This window comes from Heliangelus exortis, chromosome 9 (assembly GCF_036169615.1).
Source record: "Heliangelus exortis chromosome 9, bHelExo1.hap1, whole genome shotgun sequence".
NCBI classification, from domain to species: Eukaryota; Metazoa; Chordata; class Aves; order Apodiformes; family Trochilidae; genus Heliangelus; species Heliangelus exortis.
The window spans coordinates 22,402,525-22,425,223 of record NC_092430.1 but is presented as its reverse complement, the minus strand read 5'-3'; the positions used below and the strand labels follow the sequence as shown (position 1 = coordinate 22,425,223).

The 22,699-nt window shown below is 41.9% G+C and overlaps 1 protein-coding gene across 4 annotated transcripts in view; it reads left to right on the top strand.

The window, feature by feature from the left end:
• The window catches only part of LOC139800035 (multiple epidermal growth factor-like domains protein 6), a 188,025-nt gene extending 169,414 nt beyond the window's left edge, over window positions 1-18,611 (top strand). The window contains exons 25-37 of one of the 4 annotated variants that reach the window (XM_071752718.1): window positions 266-394; window positions 878-1,003; window positions 2,267-2,395; window positions 2,605-2,733; window positions 3,824-3,955; window positions 8,315-8,443; window positions 9,308-9,433; window positions 10,095-10,223; window positions 11,061-11,189; window positions 11,494-11,622; window positions 12,304-12,429; window positions 14,868-14,996; window positions 15,973-18,611. In XM_071752718.1, coding sequence (XP_071608819.1) covers window positions 266-394; window positions 878-1,003; window positions 2,267-2,395; window positions 2,605-2,733; window positions 3,824-3,955; window positions 8,315-8,443; window positions 9,308-9,433; window positions 10,095-10,223; window positions 11,061-11,189; window positions 11,494-11,622; window positions 12,304-12,429; window positions 14,868-14,996; window positions 15,973-16,052 — 1,622 coding nt within the window. In that variant the 3' untranslated portion in view covers window positions 16,053-18,611. Of the gene's footprint in view, window positions 1-265; window positions 395-877; window positions 1,004-2,266; window positions 2,396-2,604; window positions 2,734-3,823; window positions 3,956-8,314; window positions 8,444-9,307; window positions 9,434-10,094; window positions 10,224-11,057; window positions 11,190-11,493; window positions 11,623-12,303; window positions 12,430-14,867; window positions 14,997-15,972 lie in introns of those variants that run through there. The other 3 variants (XM_071752717.1, XR_011727553.1, XR_011727554.1) reach the window with 3 other exon arrangements.
• Window positions 18,612-22,699: the final 4,088 nt, after the last annotated feature.

Genomic DNA, 22,699 nt, shown 5'->3' with positions numbered 1-22,699 from the left:
CAAGTGGTATTTTCTGTCAGTGCAAGCAGAAAATTTCAAGGTCATTTTGTGTATCAGAGCTTTCATTTCATCACTTAATTTGTTCCTGGGCAAGTTTTACACTGGTCTGTGTAATTCCTTATCAATCATGGCTTCATTTTTACTCAGTTGTACCTCTCACTATCACTTGGGTGGAAGGGGAGTAGCTAGGAAAGATTGTGTTTAACCTGTGTCTTTCTCCTGCATATTCTTACCAGAACACTTTTGTCCTACCTTCTCTTTGCAGCCTGTCCTCCTGGTTGGTTTGGTGCAAACTGTGCACAGAAATGTGTCTGTCACAGCCAGGCAACCTGTGACCAGGTGACAGGCGAGTGCCGGTGTCCCCAGGGTCGGACAGGGATAGCATGTGAGCTGGGTAAGTCTCATCACATCTTCCAGCACTTTGTTTCAGTCTCCCTGCAAGGAAATTCAGTCCTGGTGAGGTCTGGGTTGAGACAAAAAAAAGAGAGAGGAGGTGCAGAGGGGTGGAGGACACTGGGTGTGGAGAGCATGAAAAAGTTGGGGATGTTTAGTCAGAAGTGAGAAGGCTGAGGGGAGATGCAGTTTTGGCACTTGAATGTGCCAGGGTGCTAGAAACTTGCTGGAGAAAGGAGAGGGATAAGGGATTAGGGAAAATTGTTGACAAGCTCAATTTGAAGAGAAAAAAAATAATTAAAAAACCTCCAAAGAGCAAATGATCTATTTCTAGCTAATTTTGTCAAAGGAGGCTTCAAAATCTCCTTCACTGAAGTTTTTTAGGACCAGCTTAGGTGGCTCCCCATATTTGAGATGTGTAAGTGTGTTCTTCCTGGAGCCCCTTCAGCCTGGATTCCCATCAGTCTCCCCCATCTTGTTTCAGAGTGTGGGGATGGGAGCTATGGAGAGGGCTGTCAGCAGAACTGCAGCTGCCACCATGGGGTTTGTGACCAGCCCTCAGGGAAATGCATCTGCCACGCTGGCTGGACTGGGGACCACTGTGATGTTGGTAAGGGCAGTTTCTTCTGCAGATACTTCTATTTTAAGTCTCTTCTGCAGTCAGACATTTCTGCCTCCACAACATGAAATCCATTTCTATTTCTTTTCTTAATTTTCCAGTGTTCCATATTCCAATAAGAAATAAGCCAACGTGAGCACTCGCCATGTATCTTGGGAGCCCCTCAGGCAGGTGTCTCCCCAACCCCAAATACTTGCCCTTGTCCAAATCATTTTATCTCCTCCTACTTCTTTTCCCTGCCTGCTAAGAAAATGAAGGTGTTTCTCTACCTTACGGGTACAAGGAGGAACATTTAAAAGGGACTAAATGATAAGGAGAGTTTGCCAGATCAGCCCCATGCTGCTGCATCTCGGGAAGTCATTAGAGGAGTTCAGCAAATTGAGCTGTGATGGCTCAAATTGGACCTACCTCACATGTGGTTCAGATTGCTCAGATATGACACAGCTGTCTGGCATGTTTAGATTCATGTAAATCCCTGACATAGAAATTGCATAAGCAGGTGACTTGAGATGCATCTTCAGCCCCTGACATGCAACCCAGTGGCAATTTTCTAATGTCTGCTAGGGTGCTGAGGACTCACAAAGCCTCAGCCACCAGTGTGACCTGAAAAGCAGTGCCCACCTTCCTTTTCTTCAGGCCTCATTTTCTCTTTGATCACATTGCAGAGACCTGGGAGGTACAAACATGGACACAGGGTATTTTCACTGTTGAAACAGCAGTCCCTCTGTCTAGGCATAATTGTGTAAAAGTGAATAGCATCACCATCTCCATAGGCACTATTTGGATATCTACTCTAGACTGACTAAGCCTTTTCAGACTTCCATGTTCAGACATTAATAGCCAACACTAAATGATTTTAATGTTTTTTTAATATATTATAGTGATGTTTTCTGGACATGCAGTCTTCTAAATATCCACCACTGCCCATACAAGAACAATATTAGCTCATTTGAAAGAAGGTAGTTTTAGGTGAGATATTAGGAAGAAATTCTTTTCTGTGAGGTTTGTGAGACACTAGAAGAGGTTGTCCAGAGAAGCTGTGGCTTCCCTGTTCTTGGAAGCATTCAAAGCCAGGTTGGATGGGGCTTGGAGCAACCTGGTGTTAGTGGGTGGTGACCCTGCCCATGACAGGGGGGTCGGACCTAGATGATCTTTATGTTTCCTTCCAACCCAAACCATTCAATGATTAGCCAGTGACAGATGCTTTCCATGTTACAAAAAGGACTGCACCCCCCTCTCTGCTTCTCCTTGCAGTCTGCCCCCCAGGATTTTTTGGCAAGCAGTGTGAGGAGCAATGTGACTGCGTGCACAGCTTGTCCTGCCACCATCAGACTGGAGCATGTCACTGTGAGAAGGGATGGAGAGGGAGGCAGTGTGACAAACGTGAGTGTCTGATGGGTCTTCCAGGGGAAGTCCAGGCTGGTTCACTTTCGGCTCTAGAGCTGACGACAGGATCCTTCCACTCCCACGCTGCTCTGTGGGGTCAGACTGGGGATCCTCATGGGATGGATGATCCACAGGAGAGGGGGGGTGGCTTTGCACCAACTGTCCCCATCCCCATGCCCTAACAAGGACTGGTTGTCCCCTTGCAGCTTGCTTGCCCGGCCGCTACGGCGTGGGCTGTGCCCAGCGGTGCCGCTGTCCCACGGGTACCCCCTGCCATCACCTGACAGGAGAGTGCAGCTGTCCTCCAGGATTCACTGGCCATGGCTGTGAGAAAAGTAGGTTTGTTTTAAGAATGCAGTTGCTTTCCTTGCAAATTAATCAAGACATTAATTACTGAACTATAACTTGATGATATAATCGCTGCCTGAAGGGGGAGGTGGCAACAACCTTACAACACTGCAGATGAACAGGGATTGTGTGTTCATCACCGTGTTTTGATCTCTGTGTCTGGTATAATTTGGGCTGGCAAGGTTTGTCCTCTCAGATTTGAAGCTCTCAGGCTGGCAAGGGAGGCTAAACTGGATGAAAACAGACTGAGGATGCCAGGTGAGCCTGGGTCATGCCTACAGCCAACACTGTGCCGTAGGTAAAGCAGCAGCTCTGCTTTCTCTTGGCTTTGTCCCCACGAGAGACCATCTATTTCTTCATCAGGACTCATGGTAATGTCATTATCTGGCTTTCATTCAATGTTGAATTTGGCTGTCTGGAGCTGTCTTTGAAAGCAGACTCATTCTGTGACCCCAGCTGCATAGTTCTGACTTTGTTCTTCCTTACAACATTTTGCCTGAGCACTGCTTTAGAAATAAAAATTTAAGAAAAGCCAAGAAAAAGAATTAAAGGAATTTACATTGGTGCCCCCTATCCTCCACCAAAGGGCTCTCAATCCTTACCCACAACCAGGGCAGCTTAGTGGAAGAAAGACATAAGAATTCGATGTGGAAAGTCCAAAACCTGTAGGCAATGTGGCTGTCAACAGGCAAAATGAAACCTGTGAAGGTGTTGGTGCTACAGCAGCTTTGCAAGTTTAAGCTCCCTGGAAAAGGTAGGATGTCTTTATCCACCCGCCTGGTCCCCTGTGAATTACACTGTTATTTTAGTCAATTTTAGCTGACGTTTCCCTATGATTTCCTCTCGTGACGAGAAAATTCTATCTGGCCCTTGACAGTTGGGCACAAATTGACTGAACGAAACAAAATCAAGCACTGAAGTAACCCCCAAGTAAATGTAATAAATCCAAAGTCCCGGAGGAGAGCGTCATTCTGTAGGCAGGGATTTTATTTAATAAATTTGAGCTCGCTCTTTGTTGCAGTGCTATATTTACCAAGACAAATTTAATTCATTGGTTTCCATTTCCTCTTCCCCAAGCTTGTCCACCGGGCACGTATGGTAAGAACTGTAACCAAGTCTGTCAGTGCTCTGCTGAGAATGAGGAATGTCACCCGGTGACCGGCGAGTGCGTGTGCCGCCCGGGCTACCACGGGACCCTCTGCCACCTCCGTGAGTATCTTTGTGGGCTGCCCCTTTTCTCAGCAAGGGCTGAGTGATGCAAAAGTGTGTGCTGGTGCTTTGAGTTCCCCTCTGACAAGCACTGACTGAGATAAAGGAACTGTAGATTGGGTTAATTTATGATAATGCGGGATTATTGCAAGGGATTTGTTATTAAAAAACTGTAAAAAAAAAACCCAAAAACCCAAAACCCCCACCTGGCTAATTTACAATTAAAATTCTTTCCAATTTCATGCCATGCAGAAGAATATCAATATCATGCTCTGCATTTACACCCCCTCATCTTCACCTGCACCTGTGTAGCTCTTTCAGTTCCAAATAGCCAGGCACAAATACTTCCCGAAATCCCTGCATGCTCAAGGAAGGACAAATGGTTATTAGAAAACAACAAGCTGCAATTGGCAGTAAATCTGAGTGATTGATAAAGTCACTGGAGTTGTAGGGACTGCTGAGGAACAATCAAATTAAACAACTTGTTACTCCTGGTTGAAAAATAGTGACTAGTGTAGAGGACAAAATACCAGTTGGCTGAATGCTCCATCATAAAAAATATTCCCAGCTCCACATGCCTCTTGCTGGTATTTTAGGACATCTGTTAAGCTGTTCCTGGTGGAATGTGGCAACTGATAAGAAACATATACCTTATCCAAACATATCCAAAACCTAAGACAGCTAATTAGCATTTTATTTACAGCTTTAATTTTGTTTTTACTCCATAGCTTGTAATACTCTCATAAAAAGAAAAAAAAAAAAAAGACTTTCAGTCTTGCAAGCTCAGTCTTTCTCTTTTTGGCAAATGCTGATCTTCCTTTCCCAGGGATCCAGCATGGCTCTGTTTGGTTTGTTTGCTTCTTTTGGACACAGAAATGAGCTGCAATATATGCTGCTCTGGTAAGGGTTAAACTTGTACTTTATTCCTCTAGTAGAAGTAAGAATGAAGCTCATTTTAGAGACAGGCATTTGTATTACTCCCATGTCATCACAAGTTATTCTTTAAAATATAAATGCAAATGTAAGGATTGATTCTATCCTGCTTTATACATCAGTTCTCAATGTAAGTGAGATTGAAATCCAGCCTTCAACATCTAGGCTAGAGCCATCTGGATCCATTATACATCAGCTTATAATAAATATTATAGTAGAGCATAGTGGAGATCAACTATTTAACAGTATCATTTTAAAAGACTTAATCATGGTTAGCCCACTACTTTTATGTGGTAATCTTTCAGTAGTCATACCTGAGCATGCAGTACTAAATCTCTATAGATTATAGTAAATGTCCTGAAGCTTTCTTAGAGTCTGAAGATTTTATTTCAGATTTTTGAAATATAAAACATTAATAATTATGCTGAAGTTCTGATATAGAAAAAAAAAATAACGAAATTAATTCCGTGCTCCATTGCCTTCAGAGGGGACTTCACCAAAGATTTCTGTGCAGGTAGGATTAAACCTGTAGAGCATAAAACATGCTTCACAGTCCTGTTTTCTCTTCAATTCCAAAATACACCATGAGTTATCAATTCATAAATATAATTGTGTTAAATGTTTGCTGGAGAGATAATGAAACAGTGGGTAACCATTGTCTGATACTGATAACCCAGGGTAGCTAGCATGCCTTTAGTCAAAACGCTCCTTGTTCTTGCTGTCCTCACAACAGAGAGAACTGGGGCTGCTCCAGAATGAAGAAGCTTTTGATAGAATATTAAAAACAGCATAGGGAGCTGCTCCTGAAGACGTGAAATGGGCTTTGGTCCAGTCAACATGTGGTTGGATGCTGCTGGAAATGGTTTCTGGCAACGAATATTATGTTTATAGTACTGTGAAAAAAGGTTCAAGAAAGTATCTATAAAAGGTGTAGTTGGCTGGGAAGTCAAATTTCCAGGAGCCAAGAGCAACGAGGCTTTCATGTTCTCAAATTTTGGAGTGAACAGCTGAAACAGTCTCTTGGCAGGATCCAGAGGAAGCAGAGAAACCAGCAATGAGGTTCCCATCAATTGGCCATGACTCGGTGGATGGGCAGATCTACTCAAGTGGAATTATGAATAAAGAGCAAAGAGTAGTGTTGTAATGGATAAAAAAAATCATGCTGTGTCTCCGTGACATTTACTGGGCTGGGTGAATCCTGAGCCAGAAAAACCTCAACCTTCAAGCTGTAGGTAACAGGATGTTTCAGACCTGACTTTTTGACAATATAATTAATAACATTGGTAAGAAAAGCTGCAGTTAGTATGAAAAGGTCTAGGAGCTCTTGATCATGGCAAACCCACCCTAAGCAGAAGGAAAAAGCTCAGGAAATGAGTTAGAAATCTGGCTGCAGCTCCTGCCGTTCTCAGAAAAACCCAAGTCAGATGCAAAAGAAACTGGAAAATTAGAAAATGTTTTTATGAGATAACTGGTGGGTAGAGGCTCACCCTCTTCATAAAGGCAGAGCCTACTTCAGTGGCAGGACACTGTGTAAATTGCCCTAGGTTCTCCTTCAAAGTAGTAACAGATGAGATGGCCTTGTAAATAGTCCCGTGAACACTGCAGCTGATGTGTTTGTCCTGCTTGTGCTACTCCCTGTTGAACTCAAATAAAAAAGTGCTGCAAGGGTAAATAAATTGGTAAGGGGTGAATTGCTGCATCCCTTTCAGTAATGGAGCAGCTCTTACCAGTCTTAAGTCAAGCTCTGAAAGCTTTGGAAGGGAGAAGCATCATGTTTGGGAGTATGAGAACCAGAATTATAAAAAAAAGACAACTCAAATGATGACCAAAAGAAGAAGGAGGAAAAGAGAGAACTCACTGGGTCTTTGAATCTAGGTGTGTCCTTAACTTCATGAAGCAGATATTTCTAATAGATGTTGCATCTCCTTGATGCCAGGGTTCACACATGAAATGGATTTTCTGTGCTGACAGATGGAAGCACTGATGAGGAAGTATTTATTGAGAAGAAGCCATGATTGAGAAGGGCTGGGAAGAGTCTCTGCATGTCATAAAAATGTGTGTCTGTTTAGCCCTGATGATCTGCTACCCTGACTTGAGCAGTAGCCAATTTTCAGTCTTATTTTAAAAGGCATCCTTTTAAAGCTCCACCGTAGGCTCTCACTCCCTTTTGAATAGTGCAATAAATCCAGAGATTTCTTCAGCCACTCAGCCCGTGCTCTGCCTTCAGAACAGAGAGAGTATCTGCTGCTTGGAGACCTGCAAATATAAATTGAACCACAGGCTTTGCTTTTGCCAGGGGAAGAGGAGGAAGGAGCAAAGAAATTAGATGTAGAGGTAATAGCACCAGTGTAATTGTTCAGGGATGATAATGTTGCTTCCAAAAGCACACTTTCCCCCACTTCCAGTACACTGGAAAAGCAGGAGAATAACCTGCATCTCCCAGGTTTGGTGGTGGGGTTACTGGAGGCAACCTTGTCAGACAGAGGCTTGCACCTGAGGAACTTTTCCTCAGTTCCAGCCTCCATCGCTAAAGAACATCTTGAAGACATGAGCTAAGGGTGGCAGATGTATTCATATTTTCCTGATCTTGTATTCAGTCTTCCTTCAGCATTAGTTGTTCAGAAAGAAACCAGAAATACTTGCTACCACCTGGAAAACCTCTTGATGGACAGCTCGTTGCTATGTAACGCTGGCACAGCCATCCATCCATGTCTAATATTTCCTCTGCTTATTACAAAGTACAGTTACTTTGGGGTTTTTTTCATCAGAGAATCTGTGGCTTTGCTTTTAAACCATCTCATTCCTGTTCAATCCTCCAGGAAGGTGTCTGCTCAAATTTTGTGTTACTGTCATGTGCACATTTTCATAGCCTTCCATCCCCAGCTCACTAGATGTGCCATGAATGTGTATTGAGCTATGCCAGCTCCACTTTGGAGTGAAAGAAACAAGTTTTCTCCAACCTAAACATTTTTAAAAGATGAGACCTGTCCATAATTGGTCACCTTAAATGTCTTCTAAAAGGGGCAGTGATGTCTCACAGCTTCTTGCCCTCTTGGGCAAACCAGTCTGGTTGCTTCAAAGCAAGAGTGACCAGGGCCTCGTCTCTGCCATAGGAGGGAAAAGAGGAGCTGGTTGATATGGAACAGAAATCCAAAAGGAAAACCTCAGAAGTGGACTTGCTTTTCTTGCTACTGCCACTTCTGAGCAATGGGAAGAGTGGACAGAGCCAGGAGCAGCCAGTCCAGCTCTCCAAGGGTTTGACACTTCCCCAGGGAGTGCATTGCCTGAGGCAGCCACTTGCTTGCCCTCTAGATGTGAACAGAGCTAGAAAATGAAAATTAATTTTGGTAGAAAGCAACAAAGTGCTTTTGACATGAAATTCAACGGGCCCAGTAGCCTAATTGCTCTTCTGTTCTTTTAATGCAGGGTGTCCAAAAGGGACTTATGGTTCAAACTGCCAAAACCCCTGTCAGTGCATGAATGGAGGCCACTGCAACCCCACCTCTGGATCGTGTGATTGCGCGCCCGGTTTCACTGGAGCTGACTGCAGTCAAAGTAAGCCAGCATTCATGTTCTGCTTCTTTCAAAAAAACAGCAGAGAGAAAAATCTGCATAAGAGATTGTCAGTAGAAAAACAGACACATCCCAGCTACCTCCTCCTTGAATTGTAAATCAGGATTCCAGCTTTGTAAAAAAACCTCTTGCAAAATATTTTCCCTCTCTTCTGCATGCGTAGAAGCAAAGACATTCATCCCAGGATTACAACCCACGTTCCCAAATTTGTTTCTAGAGCCAGCTCAGCATAAATTGCTCAAGTTCCTTCTTCCTGTCCAAACTTCCTAGGTTGAAAAACTGTTTCAATATTTTGCTTCACACTATGGTGCTATTAGTTTCAATAAAGGAAAAAAAGATCAAGTTTAGTCATGGCAAAACTGGTGAAGATTCCATGGCAACCCTACTTTTACTTCTCTCTTTCAGAGCAAAATTGTGTCTGAATTTCTGTGCTTTTTCCACAGCTATGATCTCCCTGAAGTTCTCTGCAGCTTGTTCACAGGAAGGCAATGCTTTAATGTTTGGTAGTACATAGCTTTGCTCTTCAGCATAGGACAGCATCAGTGTTAAGGAAGGAAAGATGTCATTAGCTGGAAAGACGAGCAGCAGCTCACCTTTTTGGTAGGAAACTTACTAAATGTTCTGTGCAAAAAAAAAAATAGATAACCTCAAATAAATTTCAGAGGTAGGAATGGTCATGTCTTTGGATGAGTTTTGGTTTCATTGTTGTTGCTTTGAAGCACACTAGGTGGAATAAAACCAAAAGCCAACTCTACCTGTAGGATCTTGCTTCTGTTAAAAATGAAAATCAGCATTGGACACCTGGGGTGTTTAACAAAAAAGTTGGTTTTTTTCTTTTTCTTTCAGCTTGCCCTGAAGACCGATACGGGAAGGACTGCGCCCTGTTCTGTGCATGCGGTAAAGGTCGGTGTGACCCACAGACTGGCAAGTGTACCTGTCCTCCTGGCCAAATGGGACCCAGCTGTCAGCAAGGTAACCAAGCAGGACCTGAGGTCAGCTCGTCAGTTGGGCACCTTCTTAGAACAACCAGCAAATAAACTCTGAGCCAAACATTGTTTATGGCTGTGTTTCCCACTGCCTTTGCCTGATAACACTGCAGGGTGCTGTACTCAGCCCCTGTCCCTCTCTGCTCCATCACCCTGCCTGTATCTCACACCCCTCTCTCTCTGCTTTGCTCCCCCATGTTTGGTACCATTGAACTGTTTTCACCCCAAAGCTTAAGTGACCACTTTCAGAGACTGTTTCAGAGCATAAAGATGGGGAAAAGGGTAGGTTTTACCTCACACCATCAGCAGTATGTGAGGTTGCTGTGGATGGATGGGGCTTAATTTAAAAGTAAATTGCTTGAGCTGACAAAGTGAAGGGAGGGGATTTGCTAAAGAGGAGATGTGACAGAGGGAGCAGAACAAAAGGAACCAATGTGGAGAGAAGCCAAGTGAGGGGATACAGCAAGACAGTGTTTGGATGAAACTGATAGTAAGCATGGAGTAGAGTGTGCCACAGCCCTTGAGAGACACCAGGCACTCGGAATACTTTGTGGGGAGCATCTGTTTGTACTTATTCCCTGTCACCTTCATTATGTTTTTGAATGCTAGTTTATTTATTTTTTTCAAACTTTGTTAATTCTCTGTAGTGTGTCCCCAGGGACGATATGGCCCGAGCTGCCACCAGACATGTACCTGTCAGAATGGTGGCATCTGTGACCACGTGGATGGCAACTGCACCTGTGGGCTCGGCTGGATGGGGAGATCATGTGAGAAAGGTGATTTTCTTCTTTAGTGATAGTGGACATGTATGTTCAAGCAGGGCTGTGCAGTGTTCACAGGTGTTGTGACTAGAAGTCAAAGGCATCCTTTTGGTAGTGATTACGTTCTTGAAAGAATTTGTGTGATGGTTGCAGAGTTTTGATTCTGATTGATTTAAGTTGGTCTGCCCAGGTTCAAATTATCACAGCAGTGGGAAGTTAATTTAGACAGAAATTAGGCTGAGGTTAATTATGTTGGCACAGTCTCTTTTGCATGACTTGGCTTTCAGCAAATTGAGACCTGTTTAGGTCTGTAAAAGCAGATACCTCATTATACATGGAAAGTCTGTTGCTATGTGGGAAAGAGATCCTCCTGGTTTTATTAGGAATTGGAATAGTGTGAACTCCAATGATAACACAGAGGAGGAAAAGCTGTGTGTTTTCTTTCACACTTTCAAAGTGCCTAAAAAAATATATTACTGAAGATATAGGGAAAAAAAAAAGATACTATTTTACTATCTACAAGATACATTTACTATGTGGCTTTACAACATACGATATTTGTTCAACACTGACTATATGAGGAGACAAAAAAGGTAGACAGTAGAAAGTACAAGAAAATTGCTATTTGGACATCTATATAATGGATTTCTCAAGAAAGGATTTAAGTACATCATAGTTTTGCAAAGATCCTGTGTGTTCATAACAGATCTTGTCAACTCTGCAAGTTACCGTGTGGGCATCATAATTAAGCAGTGCAAGCGATCACATATGTGCTTTTCTGGGGGAGGTCAGTGATTTTTTTGTTTTGTTTTGTTTTGTTGGTCTCCTTTTCTCTCCATATCCTGCCAGCAGAATGTCTCCCAGGAAAGTATGGGTCTGGCTGCAGCTTGGACTGCTCCTGCCAGCACAACGGCACCTGCGACAGGTTCACGGGCTGCTGCCGGTGCCCCGAGGGCTACTACGGCCACTCCTGTCAGCACAGTAAGTGGAGACACCCCCTGTGCCCAGGTTTCCAACAGGAACAGGATGTGGGGCTTCAGGGTAGTCACATAAACACCTCGCTGATTCAGGTAAAATTTTTAGGGTGTCCCAGATCAACCAGGTGCTTCCAGAGCTGAGCAGCTCCTTTGCTGGGGTGGTACAGGTTTAAAAAGCACACAGAACTGGAGTTAAATAGAATTTTTTTGTTGGCTTCCAGGGAACGTAGCTGAGAATACAGGGGATTTTAAAGGGATGTATGGTTTTGCTTCATGAACCTTCCTCAACTGATACTTTCATTTTGCAGGGTGTCCCCTTGGATTTTATGGGCTAAGCTGTCTTCATGCATGTGCCTGTAAAAATGGAGCAAGCTGTGATGCAGTGACAGGACAGTGCACTTGTCCTTTGGGCTATCAAGGTGTCTACTGTGAGAAAGGTACTTGTAGCCTTCTGATGTAAAGGAAAAAAACAAACAAAACCAAAATACACCCCCCCAGAGCCCCCTATTTCATTACTCAGATGTTTGTTGAGAGCAGCTTCTTCTGTATTTTGAGCTTTAGGAATATCCTGAAACACTAGATTGGGGATTTTATACCTGTTATATAGCTGGGTGTTCTTGTTTCCTTGTAAGTTAACTAATCTGGTTCCAATTAATACAGTGAAAGTCCTGGTCTCTGTGATGTCTTGAAGCAATGAGTTCCACATGTTGTTTATTAAATTTAAGTTCTTTTTACTGATTTTTAAATTTGCTTCTAAAACTCCAAATAAGATTACTAACTAGCTGCATATCAGACCTGTTGAGTGTTACAGAATGGGTCTTCTGGAGAGTTTTAATTAAAAATTAAATAAGAGCCAGTTACTTTTCTGGGACAGCTTTCCAGATACCTTTGATAGAGTAGATTAGAGGAACCCAATATAAAAGAGTTTGCATCAATATTGTGCCAATCCTGCTATTTTGAATCCTTCATTAAACATGGCATTTACATTAGCTTCAATGGAGAGTTTATGAGCTTTTATAGTTTATGAGGTTTTCTCTGAAACATCCTGGAAGAACTCCTCTGGCCTAATGTACATCTTGCCATTAAATGCATTCAAAAAAACCCTCTCTTGCCATCAGGCTGTGACAGGGGCTGGTTTGGAGAGAGATGCCAACACCAGTGCAACTGTGGAAATGCTCCTTGTGATCCAGAGACTGGGAAGTGTCTTTGCCCACCTGGGAAGACTGGGGACAAATGTGACATTGGTAAGGGTAATATTTTCTAAGGGCTGAACTATGTATAATTAAACCAATGTGACCAGTTGATCTAAGAGTAAGGGTGAAAGGATGTTTGACAGTATTTAAGAACACATTGTTTGTAGCAAATGACTCTTACAGGTTATCAACAGCCTTATCAGCAGGCTGTACCTCTTGCTTTAATCAATATTTAAATTTGTACATTGACAGGAAAACTGTTTATGGGTCAGCTGTAAAATGTCATTTGCTTTGACATTTGGAGAAAATGCTGGTGAAGAACACAGCCAGGAGCCCCAAGTTCTGTAGGTGTGTTGGAAAGACTCAAGAGAGTGCAGGTGGGCTTGAAAGGATTCAGTTGTCATGTGTTTTGTCACATGGACATTTGTGACCATTTTCAGAGCAATATCAAAGTATTTACAGCTTGGGGTTGGCTTCCCTGGGAAGCAGTGAGAAATCCTTGCAGGTGAGGGTAGTGGAGCTGCAGCAGGCTGTGTCTTTCTCTGGGGTCCAGCAGTAGTCCAGGAATATTTAATCCAAATAAAATTCCCTCATTTGCAGCACAGGCACTTGGGCTGTGTGCTTGGGAAAGGGTTGGCCCACAAAAGCAGAATTCTTTTCTAACAAGGGTATAAAAATAAGTGAGAAAATTATTCTTTAGGGAAAGCCAATCCCACTGCTGTACCCTGGTGAGATGGTTGCAGGGTTGAGAGGCAGCAATGGCAGGCAAGAGGCTTGAGTCAGACACTGGAACATTTATGATGGAATAAATTTAGGGTAATCACTGGAGTAAAAGGAATTGCTGTGGCTTAAATACTTTTAAGAAGAGCTTTGTGATTCTAATGCTGTGGCAAACAAGATAAAAAGAGTGAACACCCATGTGCTACTATTGGAGGTTCACACCAGGTCCCATAATCCTCCTGAGCCCCTGGATCACAGTTGGGGAATATTATTTCTCCTTTTGGTCTAGGATGGGGCAGGAAACAGCTTCAAACAGCTGGTTATTAATACTAAACATTAATGGGAGCTTAAGTGCTAGTGCAACCTGTAAAATGAAAATGGAAAATTATTTGCTTCGCTCTCTGCACCGTCAGAAGGTGAAGCCACCAGGTCTGTGGGGGCAGCAGCCACCCCCACAGCCATCCAGGGTTGGGATGGCTGCAAAATTTTAGCAAAATTTTAGGCAGAAGCTGAACACGAGGGGGAAGCTCAGCACCAAAAATGTGATCCGAGCTTTTGCTTCTTCCAAACTCTAGGAGTCATTTTTATTTTTCTTAAATCAGCCAGTGTAGCCCTCCTTCATGAAAAGCTGTTATGGGGTAGGTTTTATTTGCATTTTTATTTTCAATTAGGTTCAGTTCATCTGTGATATAACTGTGAGCAGCTGTGACTGTGCAGCAGCCATAAAGATAAAAGGCCTGATTTTAATTTGGACTCTGGTAAAGCACCCATTAAACAGGCAAAATGTTAATTAAAAAAAAAAAAATAAAAGGGGGGTGGGTGGGAGAAAATAACAGACTTTTATGGGCGTTCTTTTTCTGCAGTAAATTAACATTGCAGACTTTCAAACAGATGTCTTAAATACACATTGTTATTAACATGAAAATGTGGTATTACATAAATTAAAATCAGGTCCAGAGGTGTTTGGGGAGACCTTTTCTCATAACATTTCCTAATTGAAAAGGCCAAGTGCTGAGCACACGGGGAGACTTCTCCCACGTGTTGGGGCTGCAGCTGATGCTGGGCTCAGCAGCACTTTTATTTACCTCCTGGTGCCTGTGTGAGAAAGCCAGTGCCTTGATTATTTAGTGTTTTCTAGTGAGGTGAGGGAGAGAGGGCTATTGTTTACAGTGTACTTAGCACCCTGCCTTCTGACCTGCTGCTGGATTTTCCTTCATGCATAAAAAAATTCTCCGACTGCGTGAAAAAATCGCAGCGAGAATTTTGCAGCCAGATATGAAATGTATTTGTGTTTGGGAGTGAGACATTTGGGAAGTTTAATTTGCCAGGAGGCAGCAGAATTGTGCAATTGGAGTAAGACATAGGAATATATATATATATATAATGGATTAATTTCCAATTTCACATTCTTTGAGTGAAGGCTTCTTGCTGGCCTGCACTGACAGCCAAGCCATGCAGTGGGGCAGGGCAGGAGATAGTGTGGGTTCAGGATGCTGACAGTAACTTTCCTGAGCATAACCCAAGATCTTTTCTGTTGGGCTGTCAACCCTTGTTTTTACACCAGTAATGATTTCCATTCTGGGAACTTCTGTAGGACATCTGGGTTACAATTTGGGCAGACCAAATGGCAGACAGAACTTGAAGACCGTGAGGCTTTCCAAACTGTTGTGTTTTATTGTTAAGAGAGGTAGGTGTCTAAGTAGCTTCCTGGAGAACCAGGAGACCACTGTGGATCATTCACCCTCTTCCAAATGTTTCTGTCCTTCCAGAATGTGGGTCAGACCAGTATGGCCCTGACTGTTCCCTGCGGTGCCAGTGTGCCAGGAAATCCCAGTGCAATCCATACAATGGGAACTGCCTGTGCCCAGCCAGCTGGATGGGGCCAACCTGCAGAGAAGGTAACCCCAGCTGGAGATCTGCAGCCTTTCTTGGTAGAACTCATGGATTGACCATGGTGGTGCTCAGTGGACAGGGGTATCCAACCCTCCATGCAAACGTGGTGCTCAGCAGCAACCACCATGTGTAGGGCTGTGAGAGGCTGAAGCTGTTCTGAACCTCCATCTCTGGTGAAACACTCAGAGCCTGGGACAGCAACAGCTTTGCTTGGAAGGGTTGTGTTGGTGTGTCCTAAGGGTCCAGGAGCCTGATGGGGCAGATGCCAGCAGACACTGCAAATGCCAGGAGTCATTCCAGGTAGTTGTGAGGTCTTGGCCAAGCTGAACTGACTCAGAGCTGAGGCTGTGGAGAACTTGCAGATTCCCAAGGCCACCTCCAGGACAGCTGTGCTGGAGAATGATACATTTTTCTATACCTGCCAGTGTGAAACTTGGCCCTGAAATAGTGGATATCCACAGTCCCTGCAAGATCAATAAGGAGGTTTACAGGCAGTGTGTGCCATCTCATTCTCTTATTTTTTGTAGAAGTGTCAGGTTTGGAAGAGTGTGTCCAGATGGGTAGAGAAGACATTAGAAAACAGATTTGGATTGATTGGTGAGGATCCTAAAGCACTCATTGCACTGTCACAAAAAGGCTTTAGGGTTTGGGGACCTTTTAAAATTTAGATAATTTCTCAGTGAGGTATGGTACTAGATGAAAGTTTCTTTCCACTTGTGGGCTAATCACAAGTGGCTCAGTGGTGTTACAGTACAGTTCTGCATTTAGTTTAGGAAAAACTTTGGGAGCCTTCCATTTGAGAGATCTTTTATTGTTTTGCCTGGTCTCTGCCTCTCAGAGGAGGCCAGTGTAACTCAGTCCTATGCCTTCTTTTGGAGAGTTCCATTTATTGAATTATTTAAGTGTAAATTGTATAATCTATACAATATTTCAGTATTATTTTATATAGACCTGAAACTGTGTTTCTACTTAATTCTCTAGGTGGCCCTCCAAAGCTTCCTTTTTATGAAGAGCAAACTCAAGAAAGAGGGAATATTTTTCCAAGAGCTCTACAGCAGTAACATTTGGACTAATAAATGAACTGTTTTATATGCACAGACGGTATTTGAATTTGGATATGAACACAGCTATTCAATTCAGCTTGAATTGTACTGAAGTATTCACACTTCTTATGGAAGACTACAGAGGCCATTTAGTAGCTGGATCCTTTTAAAAAGTTGAATCTGTTTCATGTATTTATTCCTTGCCTCTTAACCCTCCGTTAATCTTCTCTGGACATTCTTTCTGATATATAATTAATTGTTTGAAAGCCTGGTCATGTTTTCAATAAGACCAGCTCCAAAGAGGATCAGGATAAGCAGCACAAAACACATACCACGTACAAGTGACTTTCTGAACTTGCTTGACAACCAGCATGAGTTTAATGAGCATTTCACAGATTATGAAGCCAAAATGGATTCACTGCAAAATCACATTGCAGAGAAATCAGTGGGGCTGGAAGGTCTCCATCTCTGTGTTGCTTATTGCAATCCATCTTCCAAAGATCATGGTGTCATCTGTCAGATTCTTCTGGTTTTGCATTCTCCCATCTTGTCAGTTGAGTTTCTCAGTGGTTTGTCAAGTCAAGCTGTGCAGCAGTTCTCACCAAATGGTACCTTCTAATGCAGGAAGGAGTTTGATCTTGGATGGAGAAGGCAGATAATAAGCAAGGATAGATGTTTAGAGATAATCTCTGTTCTTTATATAAAAGGATCATACTGTGCTTTTACAGCACAATAGTTGGATTGAGTCAGCTTTAAAAACCCTGATTAACAAGCTGATGTTATGCATTTAATAGAACAAAGACATTTTGGTGCTATTTTGTCTGTTTAGACAGGTTGTTCTTTAATCTAGGATTATGTCATTGTAAGGAAATACTGTTCTCTATCTTAATATTCTGAGTTAACCAGGCTAAAAGGTTTCAGAGTGCCTCTGTAAACTTCACTTTAGGTTAGGTGTTACAAAATCTATGTAGTAACCTCTTGAATCTGCCTATATCAAAGGTGCACTTACTAAAAAGACTCAGGACCTTGGGAGTACAGGCAGTTCCAGGTCCTGTGTTCACAGTACCACTCACACACCAGCACACAATGCAACTCTGCAGGAGAAGATTTTTGTCTTAGAAGTGACAAAGTGACAATAATTGATGCTAACTCCTGCTTTTTAAAGGTGATGTTTGTTGTTGCAGTTGGATAGTGAGTGGGTGAAGTAACAGTTTTACCCTGTGGTTTACCTCAGGTCTTAAACACACCTGCAGTCAGTCACTGATACAAAGCAAGTAACACTTTGCTCACTTGGGCATTTAATTCAAACTGTGAAGCCATACAGGTTTTTATTTTTTATTTTTCAGGATTCATGGAAGTCTTATTGTCCTATATACTTCATAAGTATTGAAAGTCATCCTAACCATAGTAAAGATATTTCTGAATGTGTAAAAATTAATTGACCAACTGTGCTTCCAGCCAGAAGATCACTGGGGCTGGTGCTGATCCCTTGTTACTTCTTCTTTAGTGTTCTATGAATGTCTCTGCAAAGGTTACTCATTTAAATGTGATGGAATTGTTGCTGTCCCAGAACTAATGAGAAGTGGCTCTCAGCGGGGATTTTCTGTCGGTTGTGACATTTTAAATGTTCTTTTGGAGGCGTGATGGCCTTGGTTTGATCCTACAATTGTGTGAATTTGGGGTAATTTTACTGAGCTGGAACTGATAAGGTAAATCTCGTGTGAGACAATATAGATGTAATCTTAGCAACTGCTGGAGAAGAATGATCAAAGCTAAGCAATTGGCATTTCTTGACCTTAACTGTGTATGTACCATAGAGCCAAACTACAGTCATAATGTAAACTTCATGTTACATTGAAGATTTTTCCTAGAATCATAGGGTAAGGTAATTTGTAAGAGACCTCTGGAGGTCCAGGCTTCTCTTCAAAGCCTGATTGACATCCCCGTAAATGGGGATGCTTGGAAATTCATCCATTTTTGATCCAAGGAGATCACATCATCTCCTTCAGCCCCTGTCCCAGTGAAAGTTTCATGCTCACAATTTTTTTTCCTCTGATTTCTAAACAGAATTCCCTAAGTTTCAACCTTGGCCCACTTACCCTTTCAGTGAGCATCTCTGGAAAGTGTTTGGCTTCATCTCATCTACAGCTTCCATGGGGTAGTTGAAGGCAGCAGTAATGCCTCCCCTTGGTCTTCTTTTCTGAAGTCTGAGCAAACCCTGCTCCCTCAAACCTAACTGCATCAGCCCCTCCATGACCCCTCCAGTAAATCAGATATTCCAGTTAAGGACAGATGCCTGATGACTGGGATGGTCACTCAGCAGCTAATGCATAAAACCCAAGAACTTACATTACATTCTTCTCTCTGACAGCAGTTTATAAAATGTACTGTTTTTTTCTTAATCTATGTATCCTGATGTGTGATTAGAGCAGCTAATCAAAGGGGAAACCTTTCTCAAGCCATATTATTTACACTTGTGTATACTTGTTTACATTTTCTGCAGTACCTTGATAATGGAATTGTACATATGTAGTATAAAGGAAATAAAAGATTTTTGTATTAAGTATTTTTAAAGAATGTCACAATTTAAGGTTCATGATGAAACACGTTTTTTAAGTGACTGATACTGAACATGGGCCAATGAATTAGAGGCCCAAGTAGATCTGCCTGGGAAATATTTCAGCTAAACCCTTTTTTTTTAAAATCAGAAGATGCCAATTCATACAAAACCATTCACCTGTGATAGTTTTTTCATCCATTCTTCCTTCCAAATACTTCTTTGCTTCTCTATGTTATTGCCTTGGGGAAAGAAGTTCACTTCAGTGCCATTAAACAGGTCATTCTAATTTGAGGCTCTACATGATCTTTGTGTTGTTGTTCTGAAACAAAGTACCACCATAAAAAGGTGAAAATCAAAATTAAATCTTTAAAAACTACCAAAAGGTGAATTTTGATTGGGGTAGTTTTGAATGTAATTTCTTGGTTCTCTCTTTGTGAAGGTTTTTGCTTCTCACACAAGGTAAGGAATCAAAGGATATTGTTTTCTGATAAAAGAACCAAAACTTTACATCATTGGCTAGATAATTAAGGAAGTTTATTTGTTTGTGATGTCATTAACATTTTTGGATTCTGTTCCTTACTGCAGATTAACAAATTTACTAATTTTTCTGCAAAAAAAAATATATTTATTAGACAGTGTGTGCTTTTTTTAATGGGAAAACACTAAATCAGCTTTTATATAGATTTGGGGGCAAGTGAGTGCAATTCCTACTAAAAGAAAAAGTGAATTTGCTTATTTGCTTATTTGCTTCATCAAATTCCAGTGAAAGATGGTCAGGCTGGTACTGCCCTGAACATAGCACTGGAGCTTGTTGAAAATGAAAGTGAAAACTTCAATGAAAATGTTTTTTCTGTTTAAATGTATGTTCATCCTCCACTTGGTAAATGCTTTCTTGGCTCTCCATTTCCCAGGAGGCTGAAGTTAATTAAGCTTTCTTGAAAAGAGTGCTCTGCTGTAGCACACTTGCATGTGCAGATAACTCCTTTCAGAAAGACATTTAAATCATTTTGACCCTGTGGTTTCTGTGCCAAATCCCCCTCTCTTACCTTGTTGTGTATTCCAGATAACTTCAGTTTGAGACGAGTGGAAATGACTTGAGTGTAACTCAGTGGGTCCAGCAGAATCTTACTCAACGTGAGTTCATGAAACCAGAACAACATGTTTTAAGTTAGACTTCAGTATTCATAACACTGTCCTCATAGGAAAACAATCAGAATTTTAAAAATTCCCCGCTTCCCCTGCCAAAAATTATTATTCTACTTTTATCCTTTTTATGTTGAAGAACCATAGCTATTAAAGTTTGCCCGGATTTCTTGCCAACTGTATTATTTTGATTGGCTGCAGGTTTCTGTTTGTGTAAGTAATAACCATCACAGGATCAGGAGTTGCCAACGGGACAAACATGGAATTTGTTCCTTTATGTCCTTCCCAGAAGAGCCAAAGAAACATTTTGAAGCCATCGTGCCTTCATGTTGTTGATCTCACAGTAACAAATCATGTCTCTGCTGGAGATCAGCTTCTTATCAGAGCAAAGAAAAGTTTAGGAAGAAGTCCTTGAGAGAACTCATGGACGAAGAAGCCTTCATCCTCCCATACCTGTGTTAGTTTTTTTATGTAGTTAAGCTTATGTTAGTTAAGTCAACCCACTCAGCCCTCACTTCTTGAAGGACTTAAACTGCTCATTGACCAGTGGCTGACTACAGCAACTCCATGCCTGAGCTGTGGCTGTGTCCAGTAATTGTTTTGCCATGGCCAAAGCTTTAAATTCTAACACCATAAAGCAATTTCCAGTGGCAAACACCAAATCTCAAACTAGTAGGGCACATACATTGTTTATTCGGTGCTTTTTATTGTTGGGGGTTTGTTGTTTTTTTTTTGTTTGTTTGTTTCTTTGGGAATTTGTAAGCCCCCTTCAAAGAATCTGTGGGTGAGATGATACCTCAAAACTGTGCTGTACTTTGTTGTACACAGATCAAAGTGAAAGGATGCTATATTTTTTTATATAAAAGTGCCATTAAATTGTTCTAGTTTTCTCCTTAGGGATATTCTTAAAGCAACAGGCTTATGGTTGAAACCTTTTACTCCTGTTAAACTAATTCACATTCAGAGCAAACACACTGAAATCACACCTGCTTTTAGTAGTTTGTATAGAATAAATAATGGTCTAAACATAAATGGGTTTTTGTCTGATCCCTGACCAGGGCAGACCTCCAGTGACCGAGCCTGATAAATAGGGGTTTCTGGTGCTCAGACTCCAGAGTATTAGAAATATTCAAAACACAGCATAAATCTTACTGGGAGAGGATGGTTATGAAGTGTAACATTTCTGGAAGACTTGGGCATGAAGCATTTTGAAGGCTTTTGAAACCACACACCTGTGGGCTTCCATCAGCTGCCTTGGACACTTCCCAGAGCCTCATACTCACCAAACAAATGGCCTGGTTCACCCTAGGGGTATTGTCTTCTCACATTGGCAGGGCCTAAAGGAGCACATGTGCCTGTTTAATGCCAAATAATGCAGTAAGTGTGTGCTGCTTAATTGGAAGTAACATGCTAAATTGAATTCAAAATGTGCAACAAAGGGGGAGACAGTATATCAAACTGTCAGAGGAAAAGTGGACAGATATGGCTTGCTGGCTTCTGGAAGAAAAGCTCTGCAGGCCTGGACTTAGTTTCAAATTTTAGGGCAAACACTGAAACTGAGCTCTGTAGTACTGAAGGACTTTGTCATAGGTGATTTACATCACTGTTTGTACAGTTTTCAACAAGGAGTAGAGTAAGTTCATTTGGTTTGTCATCTTTAACATATGTTCTAAAGGCAGCTCTATAATCATAGCAACTTATTGAATAATTTCTTTACTAGAAGCAATATTTAAACTATTGAAAGAGATTGGTACTGTTATTGCCCTAACCTTTCAGTCCCATTGCTTGCTGTTAAGAGCTAATCAACAGTGGTTTCATTTTTTAAACCTGTGCAGAGTTAGCACTGTTTTATGTCTTACAGCTTTAAAAACCTCATCTCCTTGTAGCACTTGAAAAGTTCACATATGTCTGTGGTGGATGTGTGGCACCAGAGTAAGAGTGATCCTGTGGCCATCCAGGAAACATGGCTCCATGGTACAGTCCCTTCAGCAGCTCAGACACTGTTAAACCAATCTGCAGCCAGCACTGCTTATCTCTTCTTTTAGTCAGCTCTGAAAGTTCACAGCATGCTAATAGAGTTTTCTCTATGCACACTGTAAAAAAAAGCCCATGAATGATTTTAAAATGGCTTAGAAGTTCTGTGTGATAAGGCACTGCTTTGTTGATTCCTTTAAGCAGGGTAGTTAAAAAAAAATACAACTTGGTTGTTTTATATATGAATAAAGATGTCAGCAACTAGTCATCTAACTGTCCATGCCATTTGGCAGTATCTAGCTTCCTTTTCAGTAATAGCCCAATAAATCTTTATCTTTTTGTAAGCTGATGACAGCAAAACATCTTGAGAAGCTGCATGTGGTGTAGATATTGTAGTTCATGTTTAAAATGCTTCATGCCCTCATCTACTGGGTGTTTTTTCCCAGTCCAGATGTAACATCTTGGCTTAAGGCGTATGCTCACGTCTCCCTCTAGTGACTCCAAGAACCTAGTGGTAATTAAACTAATTAATTATTGTAAGGTCTGTGATTTCTTGATCTAAGAGATCCAAGATTGAGGCTTGCTGCTCCTCAGAGGTCAAATCTGGCTCATTAATTACTGTAGTAAAGTATGACCCACTAGCATCAGTTGCAGACTGTGGCCCATTTGAACAAAGGCTGCACAAGGTGATGAACATCCATTTTTATCCATAGCAATGGAGATCCCTCTCTGGTCAGGTGGCCCTGGTGCTTGCACACACCTCTTATTTTGTGTTCTGTAAGGAATACAAAATTCACAGATTTCCAATTTGCAGGAGTTCCTCTGCTTCACAACAATGTTTTATTTCTGCCTATGGACCAGAAATGTGAAGGAACCTCTTGGGAAATTCAGTAGTTGTCTCGTTTCTGTCCCCTGTTTAAAGGTGGTGTGGAGGCTTTCCAGCACTGGAGTTACCACGCTCCAGTTGGGGTGGGAATTTGGGGGGGAA